The following is a 21865-nucleotide window of genomic DNA, read 5'->3' on the forward strand; positions in this document are numbered from 1 at the left end:
TGATCCAGAAAGCAGCGCAGAGTAAGCCTCGCGCAATACTTCTATACGTGGGGAATTTTCTTCTGCGAGAAGAGATAATTAACAAAGCAAAGCCCCAAGCTAAATGCAAATACAACGGCGTAGAGTTCTTTGCACGTCCTGACTTTTGCCACACCAATGTGGAAAGAAGGTGGAGGATGAGGCAGCTCATTACCCCATTTCAAAACATAGGTTGTGAGGCTTACTTTCTGTATCCCGCTCGTTTGAAGATTGGAGTAAATGGGAACTTTAAAATGTTCTACTCTGAGATACTTGCACAAGAATATCTTAACTTCTGCAAGACCAACGGAAAACAAGGCACAAGGAGAATGTTGAGAATAATGATCATGCAGTAGCTCTTAGGAATATTCCCCAAAAGAAACGAAGATAAATATAATATGGAAAATAGAGACTGTGTAAAGTAATTTTTGGGGACGAAAGCTACATATGAGGACTTATTTAAAATAATAGAGGAAACTGTTTGCTCAAGGTCTATGAAAAATTTATTTGATGTTTTACTCCTCTTTATCGGATGGTTTTCTTGAGTTGTAGCTTTTTCTGCTTCAATAAGTAAAGATTGGTATTAATATAAGAAGAATTGGGGTAGAGGTTGAGCACGAATAGGGGTGGTATTTGTTGGACATACACTGAGCACAGTAAGATGAAGGGAAAGTTAGGGGGGTTTACGGGTTTGACATCCAGGAGGCGAAAGTCGGCCAGACATAGGTCCATTGGACCTATTTGCCTGTAGGGGGGGTGGGACTCTGAGGGTGGGCAGTCTGGGGTGGGGTTGGGGATGGGCAGGGAAATGGACAGGGCACAAAGGTACAAGACACTTAAGAGGATTTGACAAAAGTAATTTGTATCAACTGTATGATATGGGTAGTGACACTGAAGATGTGGAAGACAATATTGAAATTAACAGGGAAGTCTATTTATGCAGTGTGCTAGGCCTAGTATTGTATATCGTTTCTAGAATATTAAATAAAAGCAAGCAGATAGGGTCTGAAGAGAACTGGCTGGGGAAAAAAAATAAAATGAAAAATGTCTATTAGATTAGTGACATGGAATGTATGCGGCCTAAATGATGTAACGAAAAGGCAGAAGATAGGAATACGGCTACGGCAAATGAACGTAGATTTTGTGTTTCTTCAGGAGACACATGTAATGAGTACCCATGAGATATATCTTAATCAGCTGGGGTTTCAATTAATAGTTGCTTCTAAACAAGGAGTTAAACAGAGAGGGGTAGCGATTCTATCGAGGGATAAAAATGTAGTAACAAGGAGAAAGTTAAGAGATAATTGGGGGAGATGGGCGATGGTTGAGGTACTATTAGGGGGGGTGTGGACAACATTAGTTGCAGCATATGGTTCTACACAGGACGATCCAGAAATTCTGCAATTTTTAGATTCTGAGTTGGCAGACTGGGCCCCTCGAGTTATTATAGGTGGAGACTTAAATATTGACGGAGCGGAGGGTCTAGGATCAGGCTCAATAAGACAGTATAAGGGGAGGAAAAAAAAGGTCTACAAGGCCCTTACTTATCTTTTAGAGATGTCTGGGGGTCAATCAGATCGAAACAACTCGGTTATACATATTATTCAGCACCGCATCAGATATGCGTTAGGCTGTATTACTTCCTGGTTTCCAATGATTTAATTAGTATAGTGGAAATTGATAGACTTCCTCGGATACTTAGTGACCACAATCCCCTAATCCTAACGATAAAGCAGAGTGGGGGAACAACAATTCGAAAGGGGATTGCTATTAGATGATGACTATATAAAACATATGTCTAAATGGATTACTGAATTCTTTGAATATAATAGAGGAACTGCTGCAGTTGGCATAGTATGGGATGCCTTTAAGGCAGGAGCACGCGGTGAAACGTGTAGTTATAGCGCCTTCAAGAGGAAAACAGAAAGACTGCGATATAAGGAGAAAGAGGGAAAAGTACTGGAGGCAGAAGAGCAACTTAATAACTGTGTAATAAGGGGAGAGCCGACTGAACAATTCGTAATAGAATTACTGAAGGTGAAAAGTGAGGCAGAGGAAGAACTTGCTAATAGAGCCGCAAAGCAATATACAATCAGAAGGGAGAGATGTTACGAGTTCAGTGAGAAAATAGGGCGAGTCCTTGCTATACGAACCAGACAGATAGCAGCGGCAGGGACGATTAAGGAAATAAAGGATGAAAAGGGACAACTACATTCAGATCCAGAAGAAATTCGGGAGGTCTTTAGGAAGTTTTACCAATCTTTATATGATGAGAAAGATCCCAGTAGTATTGATAGAATAAAAGAATATCTCCAGAACATTGAGGTAAAAACTATATCCCCTGAAGATGCAGAGGAATTAGAGACAGTGTTGGACGAAACTGAGATTAAAGAAGCAATGACTGCTCTACCCTCGGGGAAGGCTGCTGGACCTGATCAGCTACCGATTGAGTTTTATAAAACTTTCTGGGGATGTTTAGGTAATAATTTAACTCAAATGTTTCAAGCTGCACAAAGTGGGGTATCCATTCCCAAATCCTGGAGCGGGGCAGATATAGTATTAATTTAAAAAAAAGAAAAGCCTCCGAATGAACCAGGGTCGTACCGCCCAATAACATTGATGAATAATGACACCAACATTTATTCGAAGGCACTGGCTGCAAGATTTGCAAGAATTATAAGTAACCTGGTTAGTGATAACCAACATGGGTTTATTCCTGGTAGAGGGACAACTCACCATATTAGAAAAGTTATAACTTTATTTGATGTGGCGGAAGTAGCAGGAGACCCGATGGCAGTTATGCTTTTGGATGCGGAAAAAGCATTTGATCGGGTCTCCTGGCAGTATTTGTGTCAGACCCTAGCTAGAGTTGGGATTAGAGGAGGCTATTTGAAAGCAATTCAGACTCTATATATGGATCCGGGTGCAGCATTAAGGATAAACGGGGGTATAACTGGTCAATTTAAAATCAAAAGAGGAACTCGCCAGGGATGTCCTTTCTCTCCCCTGCTATTTGCCATCTATATGGATCCCTTAATACGGAAGATAGAATCAGCACCAGAGATCACCCCAGTCAATACAGCTCTTGGGCCATGCAAGATATTAGCCTATGCTGACGACGTTGCGGTGATAACAGCTTGCCCTATGGAAGCAACTACATTTGTAGAGGCCGAGGCCTTAAGATTTGGACAAGTCTCAGGGTACTCATTGAACGCGTCTAAAACCCAGATTATTAAAAACTCTTTTACACCTTGTGAAAATAGAAGAGTAGTGCCGGCAGGGAAATACCTCGGAATTAATATTATGTCTAATTCAGATAGTTTGGTGGATAATAATATTGCCCCAGTAATCGAAAAGGCAAGAAAAGATTTGGATCGTTATGAGAACCTACATTTATCATTAGTTGGGCGAGTTTATATTATTAAAATGCTGATCTTACCCAAACTGTTGTATCTTTTTAGGGCAATCCCTCTTCTAATTGAAAATAAGTGGTTTAAAATTTGCGAAAGTATGGTAAATCGTTTTATTTGGGCTAGAGGTAAAACCCGGAGGGCATTGAGGTATATGTCCCTTCCCAGGGAGAGAGGGGGGTGGTCACTGCCGGATCTAAAGGTGTATTATTGGGCTGCAGCAATACAAGGAATGGTTGGATTAATTGGGGGGGCTGAGATGGATGGATGGGATAAGACAGGCTTGCTGGCTATATATGGTTTAGCTCTGGGTACAAATGCTGAAAATATTTTTTTAAGATTTACTGATGGAAGTTACTTTAAAAGAACACGTTTCAAGATAATTATGGCGGCCTACAGCATATGGAAAGGATTTTCCCAAAAAGTTGGAATAGGGAAATATAGTGTGTATACTAGATTCAAAAATAATCCCTCATTACCTAGGGCTGTGTTCTCAGGAATGGTATATGAGGAATGGGAGAGTCGAGGTATAAGAATGATTGGTGATATATGGGATGATAATTTCATCTTACAATTTATAGATTTGAAAAACAAGTATATGTTAAACACAAATCATTTCTTTAAATACCTTCAAATAAGGAGTTGTATATTAAATAAAAAAGGGGGAGCTCTAGGCTTTGGGAGGAGTATAATGATGGATCTCATACAAAAAGGTACTGACTGTACTATAAAAAGATTTTATTTAGAAATGACAAAGTTAAAAAAGGATGATCTTGACAAATGGATAATTAAATGGTCCTCAGATTTAGATATAGCTAGAGAAAGAGATATTCTCTCTGAATCACTTGAGATGGGATGTAAATTACTATGCTCAGCGTCTCTTCGGGCCCAGCACTACAAGAGCCTGTATCACCTGTATTATACGCCATGGAAAATTGCTCAATGGGGGGCTGTGTCGGGCATCTCGTGTTTTAGATGTGGCAGTATGGAGGGCAATTTGTTACACATTTTTTCTACTTGTCCACACTTAGATAAGATAAAACAAGATATCGGGAATTTTTTCCGGAATGCCTTAGACACAACAATATAGTTGGACTCAGCAACTATTTTGTTGGGAATATCCCCCAACAGACAAATTAATTGTAAATATTTTCTGTTTGTAGCAATGTCGATTTTTAGACTGCTTGTGGCCTCAACTTGGTTAGATCCAAATCCTCCCACGTATCATCAATGGCTAGGAAAAACTTTGTCAATACAAAAATTGGAAACAGCTATTTACTCTAGGAAAGGGAGAAAGGGTAAAAAGCTGGGTATACAAATCTGGGGTCCTCTGATTCAATGGAAGGCTGGAACTGAATAAGGTATTTTGTGGAATGTATGTATTATGGAATGTTAACATATATTATTTGTATCCGTATATATTATGATAGGATCTGTATGTAGTATGTATATTGTAATATTTCACTTTCCCTTTTTCTTTTGAATATGTAGTTGAGTATGTGGCTGCCTTATGAAACTTATTGTGCCTTGTCCATGTAATGGGGGAGGGGGGGGGAATAAAATTGTGGGGAAAAAATTTATCAATAAAAATATTTTTTTAAAAAAGAAAGTTTCCACAATCCTTTCATTTTTCAGTACCTCTCTCAGGAGCACAGTTGCAGCTCCACAAGCTCGTTAGCTTGCTGGCTCAGGGAGCCTTTTGAGCAGAAAGGGAGTTGTGCGCACACTGATTCACGTCCCAGCACAGTCCACCCCTTAGCATTATGGTAAATGCAGTTCACTTTAAATGCTTACTTGAATTGTTGTTGAAGTGTTTCATCAAAGTTGGTGCGAATCACTGATGTGAATCTCTAGACACTTGTTTTTCTGGATATTATCCTTCTCGGTAGAGATAAAAACATGAAGTTCATCAGGGGTTACTAAAAAATCTGCCACAATCCACTCAGGTCTCAGTAGCTCTCCCGGTGCACAGGTGCATATCAACAAGCTTGTCGGCTTAGTGCCTCAAGGAAGCCTTTTTAAACAGAAGGGATACGTGGCAGAGCTGGTACCTGCGAGACTCGTCAGTGAAGCGTTCTCTTCAATTACGCATCATTACCTCCTCAACCTTGTATTAGCCACAGGAATCTCTGACTGTCCTGCACATATTTGTGCATGTGATGATGACTCCGGCCTCTTTAATGAGTCCAGTGGAATATTTAATTACTTACGCAGAGTGTGCAGTTACGCACACTTCTTCCAAGCAGGTGTTAGGGTGCTTCTCATGAGCAAAATGGATAAATTAAAAACATAACACTTGAATATACGTAGTTCTTAAGAATGTGGGTGCCGTTGAAAGTTGAAGGCATCACACCTTAGCCAGGAGTCGCTCAACACACCCTCAAAACTAGTCTGTCTGGCCAGCACTGTCTGATTGGTGGCAAAGTGTGTCATGAAAACACACAAAAGCAGTACACCTCAGCATCGCCACACACGGCTATTCCTGCATGTCTGAGACTCCACCACTCTGAAGACATGAGGACTGCTTTGGGGTCTCTTATGACTGCTGCCCTCCTTGTTGGCACAGGTGAGATGTCCAGCAGGTGACAAACCAAGAATAATCCCTATGTCCATGATGGCTTTACTGGGACTGAGCATGCTGTGTGGCTGTGCAAGCATTGATAATATGCGCCTGACCTAGAGTGGCTTTACTGGGACTGATCATACTGAGGAGCTGTGCATGCACTGATCATCTATGCCTGACCTGGAGAGGCTTTGAATGAGTGATGATGCCTTGGGGGTCTCTGCAGGCACAGATTGATAATTCATCACGTTTAAGGACTGACGGTTCTGGTGTGTGCTGTTAAAAGGAGTTTGTTATCACACCGTGCCAAAGCCTGTAGGCAGGTAGTTTGTAAAATTGAATATCACAAGTTACTGTAGTTGGCAAGGGTTTCTGTGACGGGGCCTTACGTGAGCAAACCACAGCGATTTGCACTAAGGCAATTCTCCTTAGGTGCTATAAGAAGGGGTTCTGCTGCGCCTTGTACATATATGCATTTTATTACAGTATACCTGACTGTTGTCTGGAGGGAAGGATTGGGTACTAACACAGCTGGTCTGAGGTGCTTATGGTGACACGCCGGTGGTAACGGTTAAAGGCTTGTTCTTTATAGTGAAAAGTTATAATTAGGACAATAGGTATTCAAGGGTACCTTGTTATTACACTATATTAAAGATTACAGATAGGTATTTTGTTCCATGGAATCTCACAGATCACTGCAGTCGGAAAGCAGTGTTGGTGGATAGAAGATTCATACTCTCAGTAAACTTGTTGAGCCATCTTAAGAGAGTCAGGAGCTAATTTATGAGCCCATTCGTCACTTTGCACCATGTTGCGTCATATTTACAAAGTGACGCATCTAGGGAGATGTGTCACTTTGCAAACCCCTGCGCCACATTATTCCTGCGCCAGGTATAATATATGCAGGGGGGGGGGGTCTTCCGACGCTAGTAAGCCTCATAGAAGTGACGCAGTGAAATCTATGAGATTTCACTGTGTCCCTTCTAGGATGCAGATGCATCAATATCTTACGCCTGCCTCACAGCAGGCAAAAGAATGACACAGGCAGATTTCACATGGGACTTGCCGATGTTAAATGACCCAATCCTGGAGTTTCGTTACTTTTGTGACACACTCCTGCAAAGTGTAATTTTTGCGCCTAAAGATACATCAGAAATACTGATGTATCTTTAACTCCTTGTGACATGATGCGTCATAATGTAAAAATGATGCATCGAGCATGTTGCGAGGAGGGCGCAATGAAAAGTGACGCATCGCTGTTTTCACGCAGCGAAGCGTCACTTTTCATAAATGAGGTCCTCAGTATTTTACTTTGGCAACTGTGGTTTTATGAACTATGTCATTTTATGATGGCTTGATGGAAAAGCTTGTGGTCGGTACAGGAGGCCTCAGTTCATTACGGTGATAAGCCATTTCTAAGTGCTCTAGGACTGATTGTTTGACTATGAAAAACATGTCTGATTCCAAAGTCTGTTGTGTTTATTATGAAAAAATGTAACACATGTATTAGGGTTGGAATATAGATTGTGAAAAACATATTTTAAAACAAACTGGCATTTAGAAACCTGTGTCCGGCTACATCTACCATCCTGGGCCCTCTTCCTGGCACATTGACTCTGTCTTGGAACTCCTTCATGGCCTGTTGAGTGGGGCTAGGCCTGCAGCCTGCCTTTTTGCTCTGCTATGGCAGCCTGGACCTCTGCTTCCCCCTCCCTAATTGCCGCCGCAGGTTGATAGGTGCCAGGATCTCAAGAAAGCCCAACCCTTGTGCTGGGAATGGCCTCTGCCATGATCTAGTGGCTGCCTTCAGAGAGACCAGAGGTTTGCAGCTTCCGAGTATCTACCTCCTCTGGACTTGAGATCCATTGGTGCCTCAGCTGCCTCCTTGGGGCTGGGACACAACTATTGGGGGTTCCCCGGCTGTCCATTGGCCCACTTACTATCCCCGTCTCTCTCTTTGCTTTCTGGCGACAAAAGGTGATCCCACACTGTTCCACAAGTGGCGACAATAGGGAAAGACCAAACAGCAAATGGCTGAAGGCCAAGGCACCAAACCCCCTGCAACCACAAACATGGCCCAAATTCAACAAGACATCCTAATCTCCCCTGAGGTCATTGAGTCGGGAGAGGGGGGTCCTTGAGGACAATATGATGCTCTTCTCCTCTGTCAAGACCTTCACAACGTTGCTGGGAGGGTCACTGAGGTGGAGGGCTGGGTGTCCTCTTTCGAGAATGACTCATCAGACTTTAAGGCAAAAGTAAACTAATTCCTGTCCACTGTTCGTACCCTTGAGTCCAGAACAGAAGATGTGGAGAACCACTCTTGATGTAGTAATCTGCAGTTCATAGGCTTCCCTGAAGGAGTTGAAAATCCTGCAGCCAGATATTTTCATTGAGACTTGCATCAGATCCTAGATCCCTGAGGGGAAGTCGTTGCCCTGGTTTGTCGTTCAGCACGCACACTGAGTCTGATCACAGAGTCACCCTCCAGGAGCGCCATGCATCCTGTAATAGGCACAACTCTGAACTTTCGAGAATGAGATGCCATTCTTCAACAGGAATGTAGTCATGGTTAAATCACTGCAATATCTCTCCAATGCATGCTGCTCTTCCAGGCACAGCTGAAGGTCCTCTAGGGGTCCTGCTCCCATTACTTTGACAGCCTCGAAGAGCCATTGGCATGGACCACCGTACAGAATTCTCTTTGATATTATGCTCCTCCTGATCGGGATGCAAAAAATAAAAAACAAAATCTGGGGTTGCTGAGAAAGCTGCCAAAATTATCAATTTACATTTACAATCCTTTCATTTTGCAGTACCTCTCTCTGGGGCACTATTGCAGCTCCACAAGCTCATTAGCTTGCTGGATAAGGGAGCCTTTTGAGCAGAAAGGGAGTTATGCGCACACTGATTCACCTCCCAGCACAGTCCACCCCTTAGCATTATGGTAATTGCAGTTCACTTTAAATGGGTTACTCAGAAAGCTGCCACAATCCTCTCAGGTCTCAGTAGCTCTCCCTTGTGCACAGGTGCATATCAACAAGCTTGTCAGCTTAGTGCCTCAAGAAAGCCTTTTTAAACAGAAGGGATAAGTGGCTGAGCTGATACCTGCGAGACTCGTCAGTGAAGCGTTCTCTTCAATTACACATCATTACCTCCTAAACCTTGTATTAGTCACGTGAATCTCTGACTGTCCTGCACATATCTGTGCATGTAATGATGACTCCTGTCTCTTTATTGAGTCCAGTGGAATATTTGATTACTTACGCAGATTGTGCTGTAGCGCACACTTCATCCAAGCAGATATTAGGAGCTTCTCATGAGCAAAATTGATAAATTAAAAAGATAACACCTGAATTTACGTAGTTCTTAAGAATGTGGTTGCTGCTGAAAGTTGAAGGCATCACACCTTGGCCAGGAGTCACTCATCACACCCTCAAAACTAGTCTGTCTGGCCAGCACTGTCTGATTGGTGGCAAAGTGTGTCATGAAAACAAACAAAAGCAGTACACCTCAGCACCGCCACACACGGCTATTCTTGCATGTCTGAGACTCCACCAATCTGAAGACATGAGGACTGCTTTGGGGTCTCTTATGACTGCTGCCCTCCTTGTTGGCACAGGTGAGATTTCCAGCAGGCGATATACCATGGATAAACCCTGTGTCCATGATGGCTTTACTGGGACTGAGCATGCTGTGTGGCTGTGCAAGCATTGATAATATACGCCTGACCTAGAGTGGCTTTACTGGGACTGATCATACAGTGGAGCTGTGCATGCACTGATCATCTATGCCTGACCTGGAGAGGCTTTGAATGAGTGATGATGCCTTGGGGGTCTCTGCAGGCACAGATTGATAATTCATCATGTTTTAGCACTGACGGGTCTGGTGTGTGCTGTTAAGAGGAGATTGTTATCACACTGTGCCAAAGCCTGTAGGCAGGTAGTTTGTTAAATTGAATATCACAGGTTACTGTAGTCGGCAAGGGTTACTGTGCCGGAGCCTTACGTGAGCAAACCACAGCGATTTGCACTAAGGTAATCCTCGTTAGGTGCTATAAGAAGGGGTTCTGCTGCGCATTGTACATATATGCATTTTATTACAGTATACCTGACTGTCGTCTGGAGGGAAGGATTCGGAACCAACAGAGCAGGTCTGAGGTGCTTATGGAGACACGCGGTGGTAACGGTTAAAGGCTTGTTTTTTATAGTGAAAGGTTATGATTAGGACAATATCTATTCAAGGGTACCTTCTTATTACACTATTTTAAAGATTACGGATAGGTATTTTGTTCCATGGAATCTCACAGATCACTGCAGTCGGAAAGCACTGCTGGTGGATAGAAGATTCATATTCTCAGTAAACTTGTTGAGCCATCTTAAGAGAGTCAGGGGCTTATTCATGAGCCAGTGCGTCACTTTGCGCCATGTTGCATCATATTTACAAAGTGACGCATCTAGGGAGATGCGTCACTTTGCAAACCCTTGCACCACATTATTCCTGCGCCAGGTATAATGTATGCAGGGGGGGGCGTTCCGACGCTAGTAAGCCTCATAGAGGAGACGCAGTGAAATCTATGAGATTTCCATGTGTCACTCCTAGGACGCAAATGCGTCAATATCTTTCGCCTGCCTCACAGCAGGCTTAAGACTGACGCAGGCAGATTTTGCATGGGACTTGCCCATGTTAAATGACCCATTGCTGAAGTTGCGTCACTTTTGTGACAGCCTTCAGCAACGGGTCATTTTTGCACCTAAAGATACGTCAGAAATACTGACGTATCTGTAACTCCTTGAGACGTGATGCGTCATAATGTAAATTTGACGCATTTAGCATGTTGCAAGGAGGGCGCATTGTAAAGTGACACATCGCTGTTTTCACGCAATGATGCGTCACTTTTCAAAAATGAGGTACTCAGTATTTGACTTTGGCAACTGTAGTTTTATGAACTATGTCATTTTATGATGGCTTGATGGAAAAGCTTCTGGTCGGTACAGGAGGCCTCAGTTCATTACGGGGATAAGCCATTTCCAACTGCTCCAGGGCTGATTGGTTGACTATGAAAAATATGTCTGATTCCAAAGTCTGTTTTGTTTATTATGAAAAAATGTAATACATATATTAGGGTGGGCATTTTGATTGTGAAAAACATATTTTAAAACCAACTGGCATTTAGAAACCTGTATCCGGCTACATCTACCATCCTGGGCCCTCTTACCGACACAGCGCCTCTGTCTTGGACTGCCTTCACGGCCTGTTGAGTGCGGCAAGGCCTACAGCCTGCCTATTTCCTCTGCTATGGCCACCTGGACCTCTGCTTCCCCCTCCCTAATTGCTACCCTAGGCTGAAAGGTGGCAGGATCTTCAGAAGGCCCGACACGTGTGCTGGGAACGGTCTCTACCCTGATCTTATGGCTGGCTTCATAGAGACAAGAGAGTTGCAGCTTCCGAGTGTTTAGCCTCCTCTGGACTTGAGATCTATTGATGCCTAAGCTGCCTCCTTGGGACTGGGACACAACTATTGGGGGTTCCCTGGCTGCCCTTGCCTCAATTACTATCACCGGCTCTCTCTTTGCATTCCGGCGACAAAGGGGGCTCCCACACCGTTCCACAAGTAGAGACAATAGGGAAAGACCAAACAGCAAATGGATGAAGGCCAAGGCACCAAACCCCCTGCAACCACAAACATGACGCATATTCAACAAGACATGCACACCTCCCAAGAGGTCCTTGAGTCTGGAGAGGGGATCTTTGAGTACAATAGGATGCTCTGCTCCTCCATAAAGAGCTTCACAATGGTGCTGGGAGGGTCACTGAGGTGGAGGGCTGGGTGTGCACTTTGTAGGACGAATCTTAAGACCTTAAGCAAAAGTACACTCACTCCTGTCCACTGTTCGTACCCTTGAGTCCAGGGCAGAAGATGTGTAGAACCACTCTTAGTGTAGTAATCGGCGGTTCGTGGGCTTCCCTGAAGGAGTTGAAAACCCTCAGCCAGAGATTTTCGTTGAGACTTGCATCAGATCCTGGAACCCTGAGGGGGAAGTCGTTGCCCTGGTTTGTCGTTTAGCGGGCACACTGGGCCTGATTCACAGAATTAACTTAAGACAAAATCCTAAACTTACTACTTTTGGTATTCACAGAATGCACTTACTACGTTTGGTATTCACAGAATGCACTTACTACTTTTGGTATTCTCAGAATGGATTTACGACTACTAACTTTACGTCCGCACTCGGGCCGGAAATTCCTGCCCGGAGCTTCTGGCCCGGACCTGGAGCCTCCAGCTTGGAGGCGGACCTTGCGGCCCGGAGGCAGAGTTTCCGGCCCAGAGGTGGAGATTTAGCCATGGCTGAAATCTCCACCTCTGTGCCTGAAGCTCCGCCTCCGGGCCAGAAACTCCGCCTCCGGACCAGAATCTCTGGCTCCAGGCCACAAGCCCCGCCTCCAAGCTGGAAGCATCGCCTGCGTGCCGGAATTTCCAGCCTGAGTGTGGACGTAAAGTTAGTAGTCGTAAATCCATTCTGAGAATACCAAAAGTAGTAAGTGAATTCTGTGAATACCAAAAGCTGTAAGTTTAGGATTTTGTCGTAAGTTAATTCTGTGAATCGGGCCCACTGAGTCTTAGCACAGAGACACCCTCCTGGAGCACCATGCATCCTGTAATTGCCACAACTCTGAACTTTCGAGAATGAGATACCATTCTTCAACTGGAATGTAGTCAAGGTAAAATCACTGCAATTTCTATCCAATTCATGCTACTCTTCCTGGAACAGCTGAAAGTCCTCTAGTCCTCCCATTTCTTTGACAGTCCTGAAGAGCCATTGGCATGGACCACCGTACAGAAATCTCTTTGATATTATGCTCCTCCTGATCGGGATGCAAAAAATAAAAAACAAAATCTGGGGTTGCTGAGAAAGCTGCCACAATCCTTTCAAGTCTCAGCTCCACAAGCTTGTCAGCTTGCTGGCTCAAGGGAGCCTTTTGAACAGAAAGGGGGTTGGGCACACACTGATTCACCTGCCAGCACAGACCACCCCTTAGTATTATGGTAAATGCAGTTCACTTTAAATGCTTACTTGAATTTTTGTTGAAGTGTTTCATCAAAGTTGGTGTAGGTTAGTGATGTGAATCTCTACACACATATGCATCTGGATATTATCCTTCTCGGTAGAGATAAAAACATGAAGTTCATCTGGGGTTACTGAGAAAGCTGCCACAATCCTCTAAGGTCTCAGTACCTCTCCCTGGCGCACAGGTGCATCTCGACAAGCTTGTCAGCTCATTGCCTCAAGGAAGCCTTTTTAAACAGAAGGGATAAGTGGCTGAGCTGGTACCTGCGAGACTCGTCAGTAAAGCGTTCTCTTCAAATACACATCATTACCTCCTGAACCTTGGATTAGCCACGTGAATCTCTGATTGTCCTGCACTTGTTTGTGCATGTGATGATGACTCCAGCCTCTTTTATAATCCAGTGAAATATTTATTTACTTACGCAGATTCTGCTGTAGCGCACACTTCATCCAAGCAGGTATTAGAGTGCTTCTCATGAGCAAAATTGATAAATTAAAAAGATAACACTTGAATTTACGTAGTTCTTAAAAATGTGGGTGCCGTTGAGAGTTGAAGGCACCACACCTTGGCCAGTAGTCACTCATCACAACCTCAGTACTAGTCTGTGTGGCCAGCACTGTCTGATTGGTGGCAACGTGTGTCACTGAAAACACACAAAAGCAGTACACCTCAGCACCGCCACACACGGCTATTCTTGCATGTCTTAGACTCCACCACTCTGAAGACATGAGGAATGCTTTGGGGTCTCTTCTGACTGCTGCCCTCCTTGTTGGCACAGGTGAGATGTCCAGCAGGCGACATACCAAGAATAAACCCTGTGTCCATGATGGCTTTACTGGGACTGAGCATGCTGTGTGGCTGTCAGGCATTGATAATATACGCTTGACCTCGAGCAGCTTTCCTGGGACTGATCATACTGTGGAGCTGTGCATGCACTGATCATCTTTGCCTGACCTGGAGAGGCTTTGAATGAGTGATGATGCCTTGGTGGTCTCTGCAGGCACAGACTAAAAATTCATCACGTTTAAGGACTGACGGGTCTGGTTTGTTCTTTTAAGAGGGGATTGTTATCACACTGTGCCAAAGCCTGCAGGCAGGTAGTTTGTTAAATAGAATATCGCAGGTTACCATAGTCGCCATGGGTTTCTATGCCGGAGACTTACGTGAGCAAACCACAACAAATTGCACTAAGGTAATCCTCGTTAGGTGCTATGAGAACTGGGTACTGGATTATTTTCACTACTTTGAATTGTACATATTTGTAATTTTATTACAGTATGCCTGACCATAGCTGGGAGGGAAGGATTCAGAACCAACACAAGAGGTCTGAGGTGCTTATGGTGACACGCGGGTCGTAACGGTTAAAGGCTTGTTCTTTATAGTGAAAAGTTATGATTAGGACAATATCTATTCAAGGGTACCTTCTTATTACACTATATTAAAGATTACAGATAGGAATTTTGTTCCATGGAATCTCACAGATCACTGCAGTAGGAAAGCAGTGTTGGTGTATAGAAGATTCACATCTTAAGAGAGTCAGCATTTTACTTTGGCAACTGTAGTTTTATGAACTATGTAGTTTTATGATGGATTGATGGTTGTCTTTTGGTAAAGCTTATGCTCAGTACAGGAGGCCTCAGTTCATTACGGGGATAAGCCATTTCTAACTGCTCCAGGACTGATTGGTTGACTATGAAAAATATGTCAGATTCCAAAGTCTGTTGTGTTTATTATGGAAAAAAATAAAAAATATATAAGGGTTGGCATATTGATTGTGAAAAACATCTTTTAAAACAAACTGGCATTTAGAAACCTGTGTCCGGCTACATCTACCTTCCTGGGCCCTCTTACGGACACAGGGACTCTGTCTTGGACTCTGTGGAGACCTGTCCCGTGGTTGCAGGCTTCATATCCCCAGTGATTGAGTTTCAACCTGGAGACTGATCTGTGCTCTGCCTGCACTGATAGTGTGGCACCTATTCCCCGACATTGGCTTGCAGCGATTCCCAGCCAGAGCTGTCAATGGGGCCGCCCCTGGTCTGGCGCTGGCCAGAGGGGCTACAGGGGGCACAGAATGTGGGGAATGGTGTGTCCGAGGCCATGATCTGCTGCCCAATTCTGCTTCTGGGGCTGCACCAACCTCCTTCAGTGCCTGTCGAGTGAGGCAAGGCCTACAGCCTGACTTTTTGCTCTGCTATAGCAGCCTGGACCTCTGCTTCCCCCTCCCTAATTGCCTCCCTAGGTTGAGAGGTGGCAGGATCTCCAAAAGGCCCAACACTTCTCCTGGGAACAGTCTCTGCCCTGATCTAATGGCTTGCTTCGGAGAGACCTGAGGGTTGCAGCTTCCGAGTATCTAGCATCTTCTGGACTCGAGATTCATTGGTGCCTCAGCTGCCTCCTTGGGGTGGGACACAACTATTGGGGGTTCCCCGGCTGCCCATTGGCCCACTTACTATCACTGGCTCTCTCTTTGCATTTCGGCGACAAAGGGTGATCCCACACCGTTCCACAAGTGGCAACAATAGGGAAAGACAAAACAGCAAATGGCAGATGGCCAAGGTACCAAACCCCCTGCAACCACAAACATGTCCCAAATTCAACAAGACATGCAAATCTCCCAAGAGATTCCTGAGTCGGAGAGGAGGCCCTTGAGGACAATATGATGCTCTGCTCCTCCTTCAAGAGCTTCACAACGTTGCTGGGAGGGTCAATGAGGTGGAGGGTGGGTGTCCACTCTCAAGGATTACTCATCAGACCTTAAGGCTAAAGTAAACTCACTCCTGTCCACTGTTCGCACCCTTGAGTCCAGAGCAGAAGATGCAGAGAACCACTCTTGATGTAGTAATCTGCGGTTCGTGGGCTTCCCTGACGGAGTTGAAAGCCCTCAGCCAGAGATTTTCATTGAGACTTGTATTAGATCCTGGATCCCTGAGGGGAAGTTGTTGCCCTGGTTTGTCGTTCAGCAGGCACACTGAGTCTTATCACAGAGTCCTCCTTCTGGAGCACCATGCATCCTGTATTTGCCACAACTCTGAACTTTCGAGAATTAGATGCCATTCTTCAACAGGAATGTAGTCAAGGTAAAATGACTGCAATATCTCTCCAATGCATGCTGCTCTTCCTGGCACAGCTGAAAGTCCTCCAGGGGTCCTGCTGCCATTTCTTTGACAGCCCTGAAGAGCCATGGGCATGGACCACAGAACAGAAATCTTTTTGATATTGTGCTCCTCCTGATCAGGATGCAGAGCTGGGTCGGGGCTTGTTTGTCCGGGCTAATGCCCGTTCCCAGCCGTGTCACTGACCCAAATATAAACGTAGATGTTTTCAGTGGAGATGGTCACCTCAGTCCTTCTCTGGTGCACCTCCTGGCACTCAGTGTCCTACTTTGAGTAGGTTTGGTTATCACTTCAGTTTGGGTTGGGGATCTAGAGGGGTGGCGATATTACTTCACTAACACTTCCCCCTGATGGTCACCCAGATTATTCATGATGCCCACGGCAGAAACAATGGGATGGTTGGGACCCTTGGGGGGAGGCCTTATAATATTCTAAGTGTATACATTCCACCACAGCTACATAGAGAGACATTTCAAGACCTCACTGAGGTAATGTCTGCGCTGCATATGGGACATTGTTTGTTGGGAGGGTCTTTAATGCTTCCTCAGACCCTGATATAGACATTTCCGTACTCCCTCACTTGGCTGCCATGAGCTGTGCAGGCCACTAGTCTCTTGGATGGACTTCCTGTGTCTGTGCAACATTTGTTGAATCTGGTATCCTCCGGAACTGACGTACACCCACTCTTCTGCCTCTATGAAAGCCCTGTCATGAATTGACTACATATTCCTCCCTGCCTCAGACATAACTTTTACCTCAGCTATTGGAATATTGCCATGAGGAATCTCAGAGAACTCTCCCCTATTGCTCCGGCTTGAGGTGCCCATGCAGTGTGGACGTATCTTAACATCTGGTTCTACGGAAATGATAGATTTCTCGACCACCTGTCAGAAAATCTGCATCCCAACTTCGATGTTAACAACGGTATGGTCTAGAAGGCGAGTACTCTATGGACGTCAGGGAAAGCCATACATTATGGGGTGGATAAAACATTGCTCAAACACTCATATAGCCACCTCAACTGACAGTTGATAGAACTTGAGTCTCACATACTTTCTCTGGAAACAGCAATGGCGGCCAACGCCAATAAAACCTTAAGCCATCAGCTATAAATAGATCAGGTCTCCATGCAAATGTGAGCCTTTCAAGAGGCCTGACAATGCCGGTGTGCATCCATCCAGTGCATTTACAAGCAAGGAGATAAGAGTGGTACTCTCCTCTATAGAGTTGTATCTAGGTTAATTCCCTCAATCAACAACTCAACTGGTTTCTCGGGTTACCACCCCAGAGGAAATTGTGAATGTATTTGCAGGTTACTATGAGGAACTATATACCCAGTGACCGCAGCATCTCTGTGAGCTTGGATAACCTCTTTTGTATTATTTCCCTCTCTCCTGTCTCACTCATTACATCCCCGTCATAACCACATGACACAAAATACTGATTGATTGATTGATTGGGACACATCTGATGGGCTTTCCTGAATATAGTCCTTTGGAGGCTGGATTATTGATGGGCACCCTGGGCAGAGGGGGGGGATCCACCAGCTTTACCGCTCCCTGGTTTGCAATGCCCCTGAGAGGCTGGGCCAGCTCCGGTGGAGGGATAGGTTGGCAATTTAGATGATGTGGCATGGCGAGTAGCATACACGGACCCTCGGCAGATTGTCATCTCTGCGCATCTTAGACTAATTCATCAGCAATATCTGCACCTTGTGTATATGACACTCAAAAGCTCTGGCACGCTGGTCTCCTGCCCGACATTGGATGCTCGAGATGCTCCTCTCCCAGGGCAGACTTATCTCATATGGTGTGACTATGTCCATTCATCACCCGGCACTGGAATCCTGGATAGACCTCTTATGCTGACACTGCAAAGTTGATGTCCTGGGGCTTCTTGATGAATTTTGGGGCATGAGGGGTTACTGAAGGCTAGTTGGCCTAGCAACACTAATAGCTGAAAGGGATAATGCAAGGAACTGGAACTTACTCAGACACCTAGCTTCTCTGTCGACATATGGATTGGACTGATGCACTAAACAGGAAGAACCACTCTATGTTGCCAGAGGTTGTCCTCTGAAACTTTATTAGATGTCGGGCAAATGGTGGGGCTGATATGGTTTGTCTTCTAGACAGGAGGTGGTACTCGAAGGGGCTACGGATCCTTTAAAACCGGTGGAGATTGGGGCGGCTGCAATAGTGGGAGCCAGATCGGAAAGCAATTCCTTTATTTTTGTTTTTGTGGCTGCTCAATTTCAAATCGATAAAACTGGTCTATATTAATAAAAACGACAGTCATTTAAGGAAGTACTGGTATTTCTCCTCATCAAGGACTGCAGATAGGTGTTTTGTAGAGCATGATTTTAGTGTTGGTTACTCTTAGATCTGGCACCTTGGCATGGGTCTCCCTTCCACTTTTTGTTACTGTGCCTCATGTGTTTTGCTGGTGTTAGCTGTTCAGAGCTCTGTGCCACTGCCAATCAGTGCCACAGTGCAAGTGCTCCCTGTCTAAAATGTGTATATCGTTTGGATTCCCTGAATGGCTTATTTGGTTTACTGTCAGACCCCAGTACAGTGCACCAGAAGTGCTAGGGCTTGTAAATCAAAATGCTGCTAGTGGGCTTGAAGCACTGGTTTTGCCAACCACAGAAGCGGCCCGGTAAAATTCCATTGCAGAACCTGCGTGCAGCCTCGCTCTGTCATGCTGACTGGACAAGTGCACCCACTTGCCAGTCCCTAAACCTTCCCTTTTCTTCATATCAGTCACCCCAATAGTAGGCCCAAGGGCAGGGTGCATTGTAAGTATAAGGTCGGACAGGCCCTGATGTGTGTGGCATGTCCTAATAGTAAATTACAGCCATTTTCGTTTTTCTCTATTGAAAGGCTACCTGTTCTCATAGGCCAGAATAGGCTGTTACAATTGTTACATTCTATGATTTGATTTGATTTGTCAACTTGTAGAGCGCGCGAATGCCCGTGGGCGTCTTGGCGCTATGACAGATCCTCATCTCCTAGGAACGGTTTCTAGAGTTATGCAGAGAATAGCCAAGTTTTTACTTCCTTTCTGAAGAATTTCAGAGATGGGCAAGTTTTTATGGCAAGAGGCAGCTGATTCCAAGTTCATGCAGCATGTCCAAGGAAGCTTCTTCCACCCCAGTTAGCTCGCCTGAATCTGGGGACACTAATTAGCTTTAATTGGCCGGATCTGAGATGTCTCGTTGGCTCATATATTTTTAAATGAGATCTTAAAAATTGTGATCCTGTTCCCTGAAGTGCCTTGTAGGTCAGGCAGGATGATTTAAATTTCACCCTTTTTTCAATTGGCAGCCATTGTAGGGTTTTTAGCGTGTGACTGATTGGTTCAAACTTAGGTATGCCTAAAACCAATCTGGCTGCTGCATTTTGCAGGCGTTGTAATTTAGCTATGATTTTTTTCTTAGCTCCGGCATATAGACCATTTCCGTAATCCAGTCTTGACAGAGCTAAGGCTGTCACTACTGTCTTACGCGAATCCTGTGGTAGATAAGGCAATATCTTTTTTATCATTTTTAAAATATACCAGAGTGTTGATGACAGCTTGCTGGCTTGGGCTTCAAAAGATAGATTGGTGTCTAGGGTGACGCCCAGATTCTTCACTTTTTCTGATGAACCTGGGCAACTACCCAAGTCATTAGGCCATCAAGCGGGCGACCAGATGTTTGTGTCATCCCCTAATATCATCACCTCACTTTTGTCTCCATTAAGCTTCAGACAATTTCTTTCCATCCATTGGCTCACCTGTATCATACATAATTGAAATTTTTCTGCTGTGTCCTCCACATCCTTGCTGATGGACACCACAATTTGGGTGTCGTCAGCATGGGATATTGGAGTGAAACCACAGCTTCTTATGATTTCTGCAAGGGGGGCCACGTACAAGTTAAAAAGGGTGGGACTCAGCGAGGACCCCTGTGGGACCCCGCATAGTGAATTAAAGGATTTAGATTTCGCTCCTCCTACTTCTACTGAAAAAGTTCTGTTTACTAGGTAGGATGAGATGAGAGTGCATGCTGAATCATGTATTTCTGCATTTTTCAAACAAGTTAGGAGAATCTTGTGACTAACCGTGTGGAAGGCCGCCGATAGGTCGAGTAATATCAAGGCGGCCTTCGTTCCGTTATCTAGCAGTTTCCTAAGCTCTTCCACAGCTGTGATTAAGGCAGTTTCTGTTCCATGTCCTTCACGGAAACCAAACAGAGAGTGGTCTAACCAGTTTCCATCCATCAGATAACGGGATAGCTGTTTGTTTAAAAGTTTCTCTAAAATCTTTGCAGAAAAAGGTATCCTAGCTATAGGTCTATAATTACTTGGTTCTTCACAGTCCAGATTAGATTTTTTTAAAAGTGGTCTGATTGATATCTTTTTCCAGTCGTCTGGAAAGGTATTAGTTCCAAGTATTTGAGCGAATAATTTTTCTAATACCGGGCTCAATTGTTCTGCGCAGATTTGCATTATTTTGGGTGGACAAGGGTCCAATGGGGTACCTGAGTTAGAGGAGAGTAGTTCCTTCTGGATTTGATCTACTGTTGGATTACTAAATTGGAACAATGTAGGTTGAGCTGATTGTTCCCCTGATTTTTTAAGTTGTGAGGTAGCCTGATCAGCCTGATCTGTCATGTCTATGTTATGGCTTTTGAAAGATTCATAAACTGAAGATACTTTGTTTACAAAGAATTCACCGAGTGTGTTACAGAAATCTGATGACATTTCTTCTAAAGTACTGTTTTCAATTTTTGAAAGTTTTTTAACAGTAGAGAAGAGGGTTTTACTGGAGTTTTTTGACTCGTTAATTTTTTGGATGAAGTATTTGCTTTTCTCTGTTTTTATTAATTTTATATAGCTGGTTAGAGCTGCTTTATAATCTTTTTTTTGCCGGGCGTCGTAATTGGATCTCCACTTTTTTTCTGCTCTTCTACACGACTGTTTTTGTTCCTTCAGAACTTCTGAGAACCATGGTTGTGAGGGGGTCTTTCTTTTAAATGTGACTTTCTTTTGTGGGACTGTAAGTCGACTGCACCCTCCAACCACTCGTTGAATTGTTTACAGGCTTTGTCGCTGTCGGCATCGAGAGTTGGATAGGATGAGCAGAGGGTGTCAATAAAAGCTTGGGGCTGAACCTTGGACCAGTCCGGATATGTTTTTTTTTTATGGCTTCGATAGGTCTTCCTGTATCTTGTGTGTTTTCTAATGAAAAGGAGACCATTTTGTGATCTGACCACGGGATCATGAGCGTATCAATGTTATTTAGGTTCTGAAATTATGTAAAGATACCATCTAAGGTATGGCCGCCACAGTGTGCATTTAAATGTACTTTTTGTTCTAAATCAAAGTTTATTTCTCCTTTATACCGTTGTGTTTATTTTCATCAGTGTCTCAGTATCGCAAACATATTACATTTACATATTGCTCATCATCAATTTTCACTTGTGAGATCAGTAGAAAGTTTCATAAAGATAACATTACATATACAAACGAAACAATTTTCAAAACACAGGATTACAAAAAAAAGAAAGAAAAAACCCAATTTGCCCCTTTGTCGGGGGTCTGAAAAAAAAGATACAAACAAGGAGAATATTACTTATTTGCTTCTTGGAATATTTGAAATTTAATCCTCGAAAGTTGTTTCAACTGATGCTTACCAAAATTACG

The 21865-nt window shown here is 44.1% G+C and overlaps 1 protein-coding gene across 5 annotated transcripts in view; it reads left to right on the top strand.

The window, feature by feature from the left end:
* LOC147725239 (lymphocyte antigen 6E-like) overlaps positions 1–21865 on the top strand; it is a 104284-nt gene that overhangs the window by 8840 nt on the left and 73579 nt on the right. For 2 of the 5 annotated variants that reach the window (XM_086967145.1, XM_086967141.1), the window contains exon 1: positions 13715–13840. The exons of 2 other annotated variants lie outside the window; for them this stretch is intronic. In XM_086967145.1, coding sequence (XP_086823271.1) covers positions 13789–13840 — 52 coding nt within the window. In that variant the 5' untranslated portion in view covers positions 13715–13788. Of the gene's footprint in view, positions 1–9533; positions 9614–13714; positions 13841–21865 lie in introns of those variants that run through there. One more of the 5 variants, XM_086967143.1, reaches the window with a different exon arrangement.

The sequence above is a fragment of the Lissotriton vulgaris genome, chromosome 4_1 (genome assembly GCF_964263255.1).
Source record: "Lissotriton vulgaris chromosome 4_1, aLisVul1.2, whole genome shotgun sequence".
Taxonomy (NCBI): Eukaryota; Metazoa; Chordata; class Amphibia; order Caudata; family Salamandridae; genus Lissotriton; species Lissotriton vulgaris.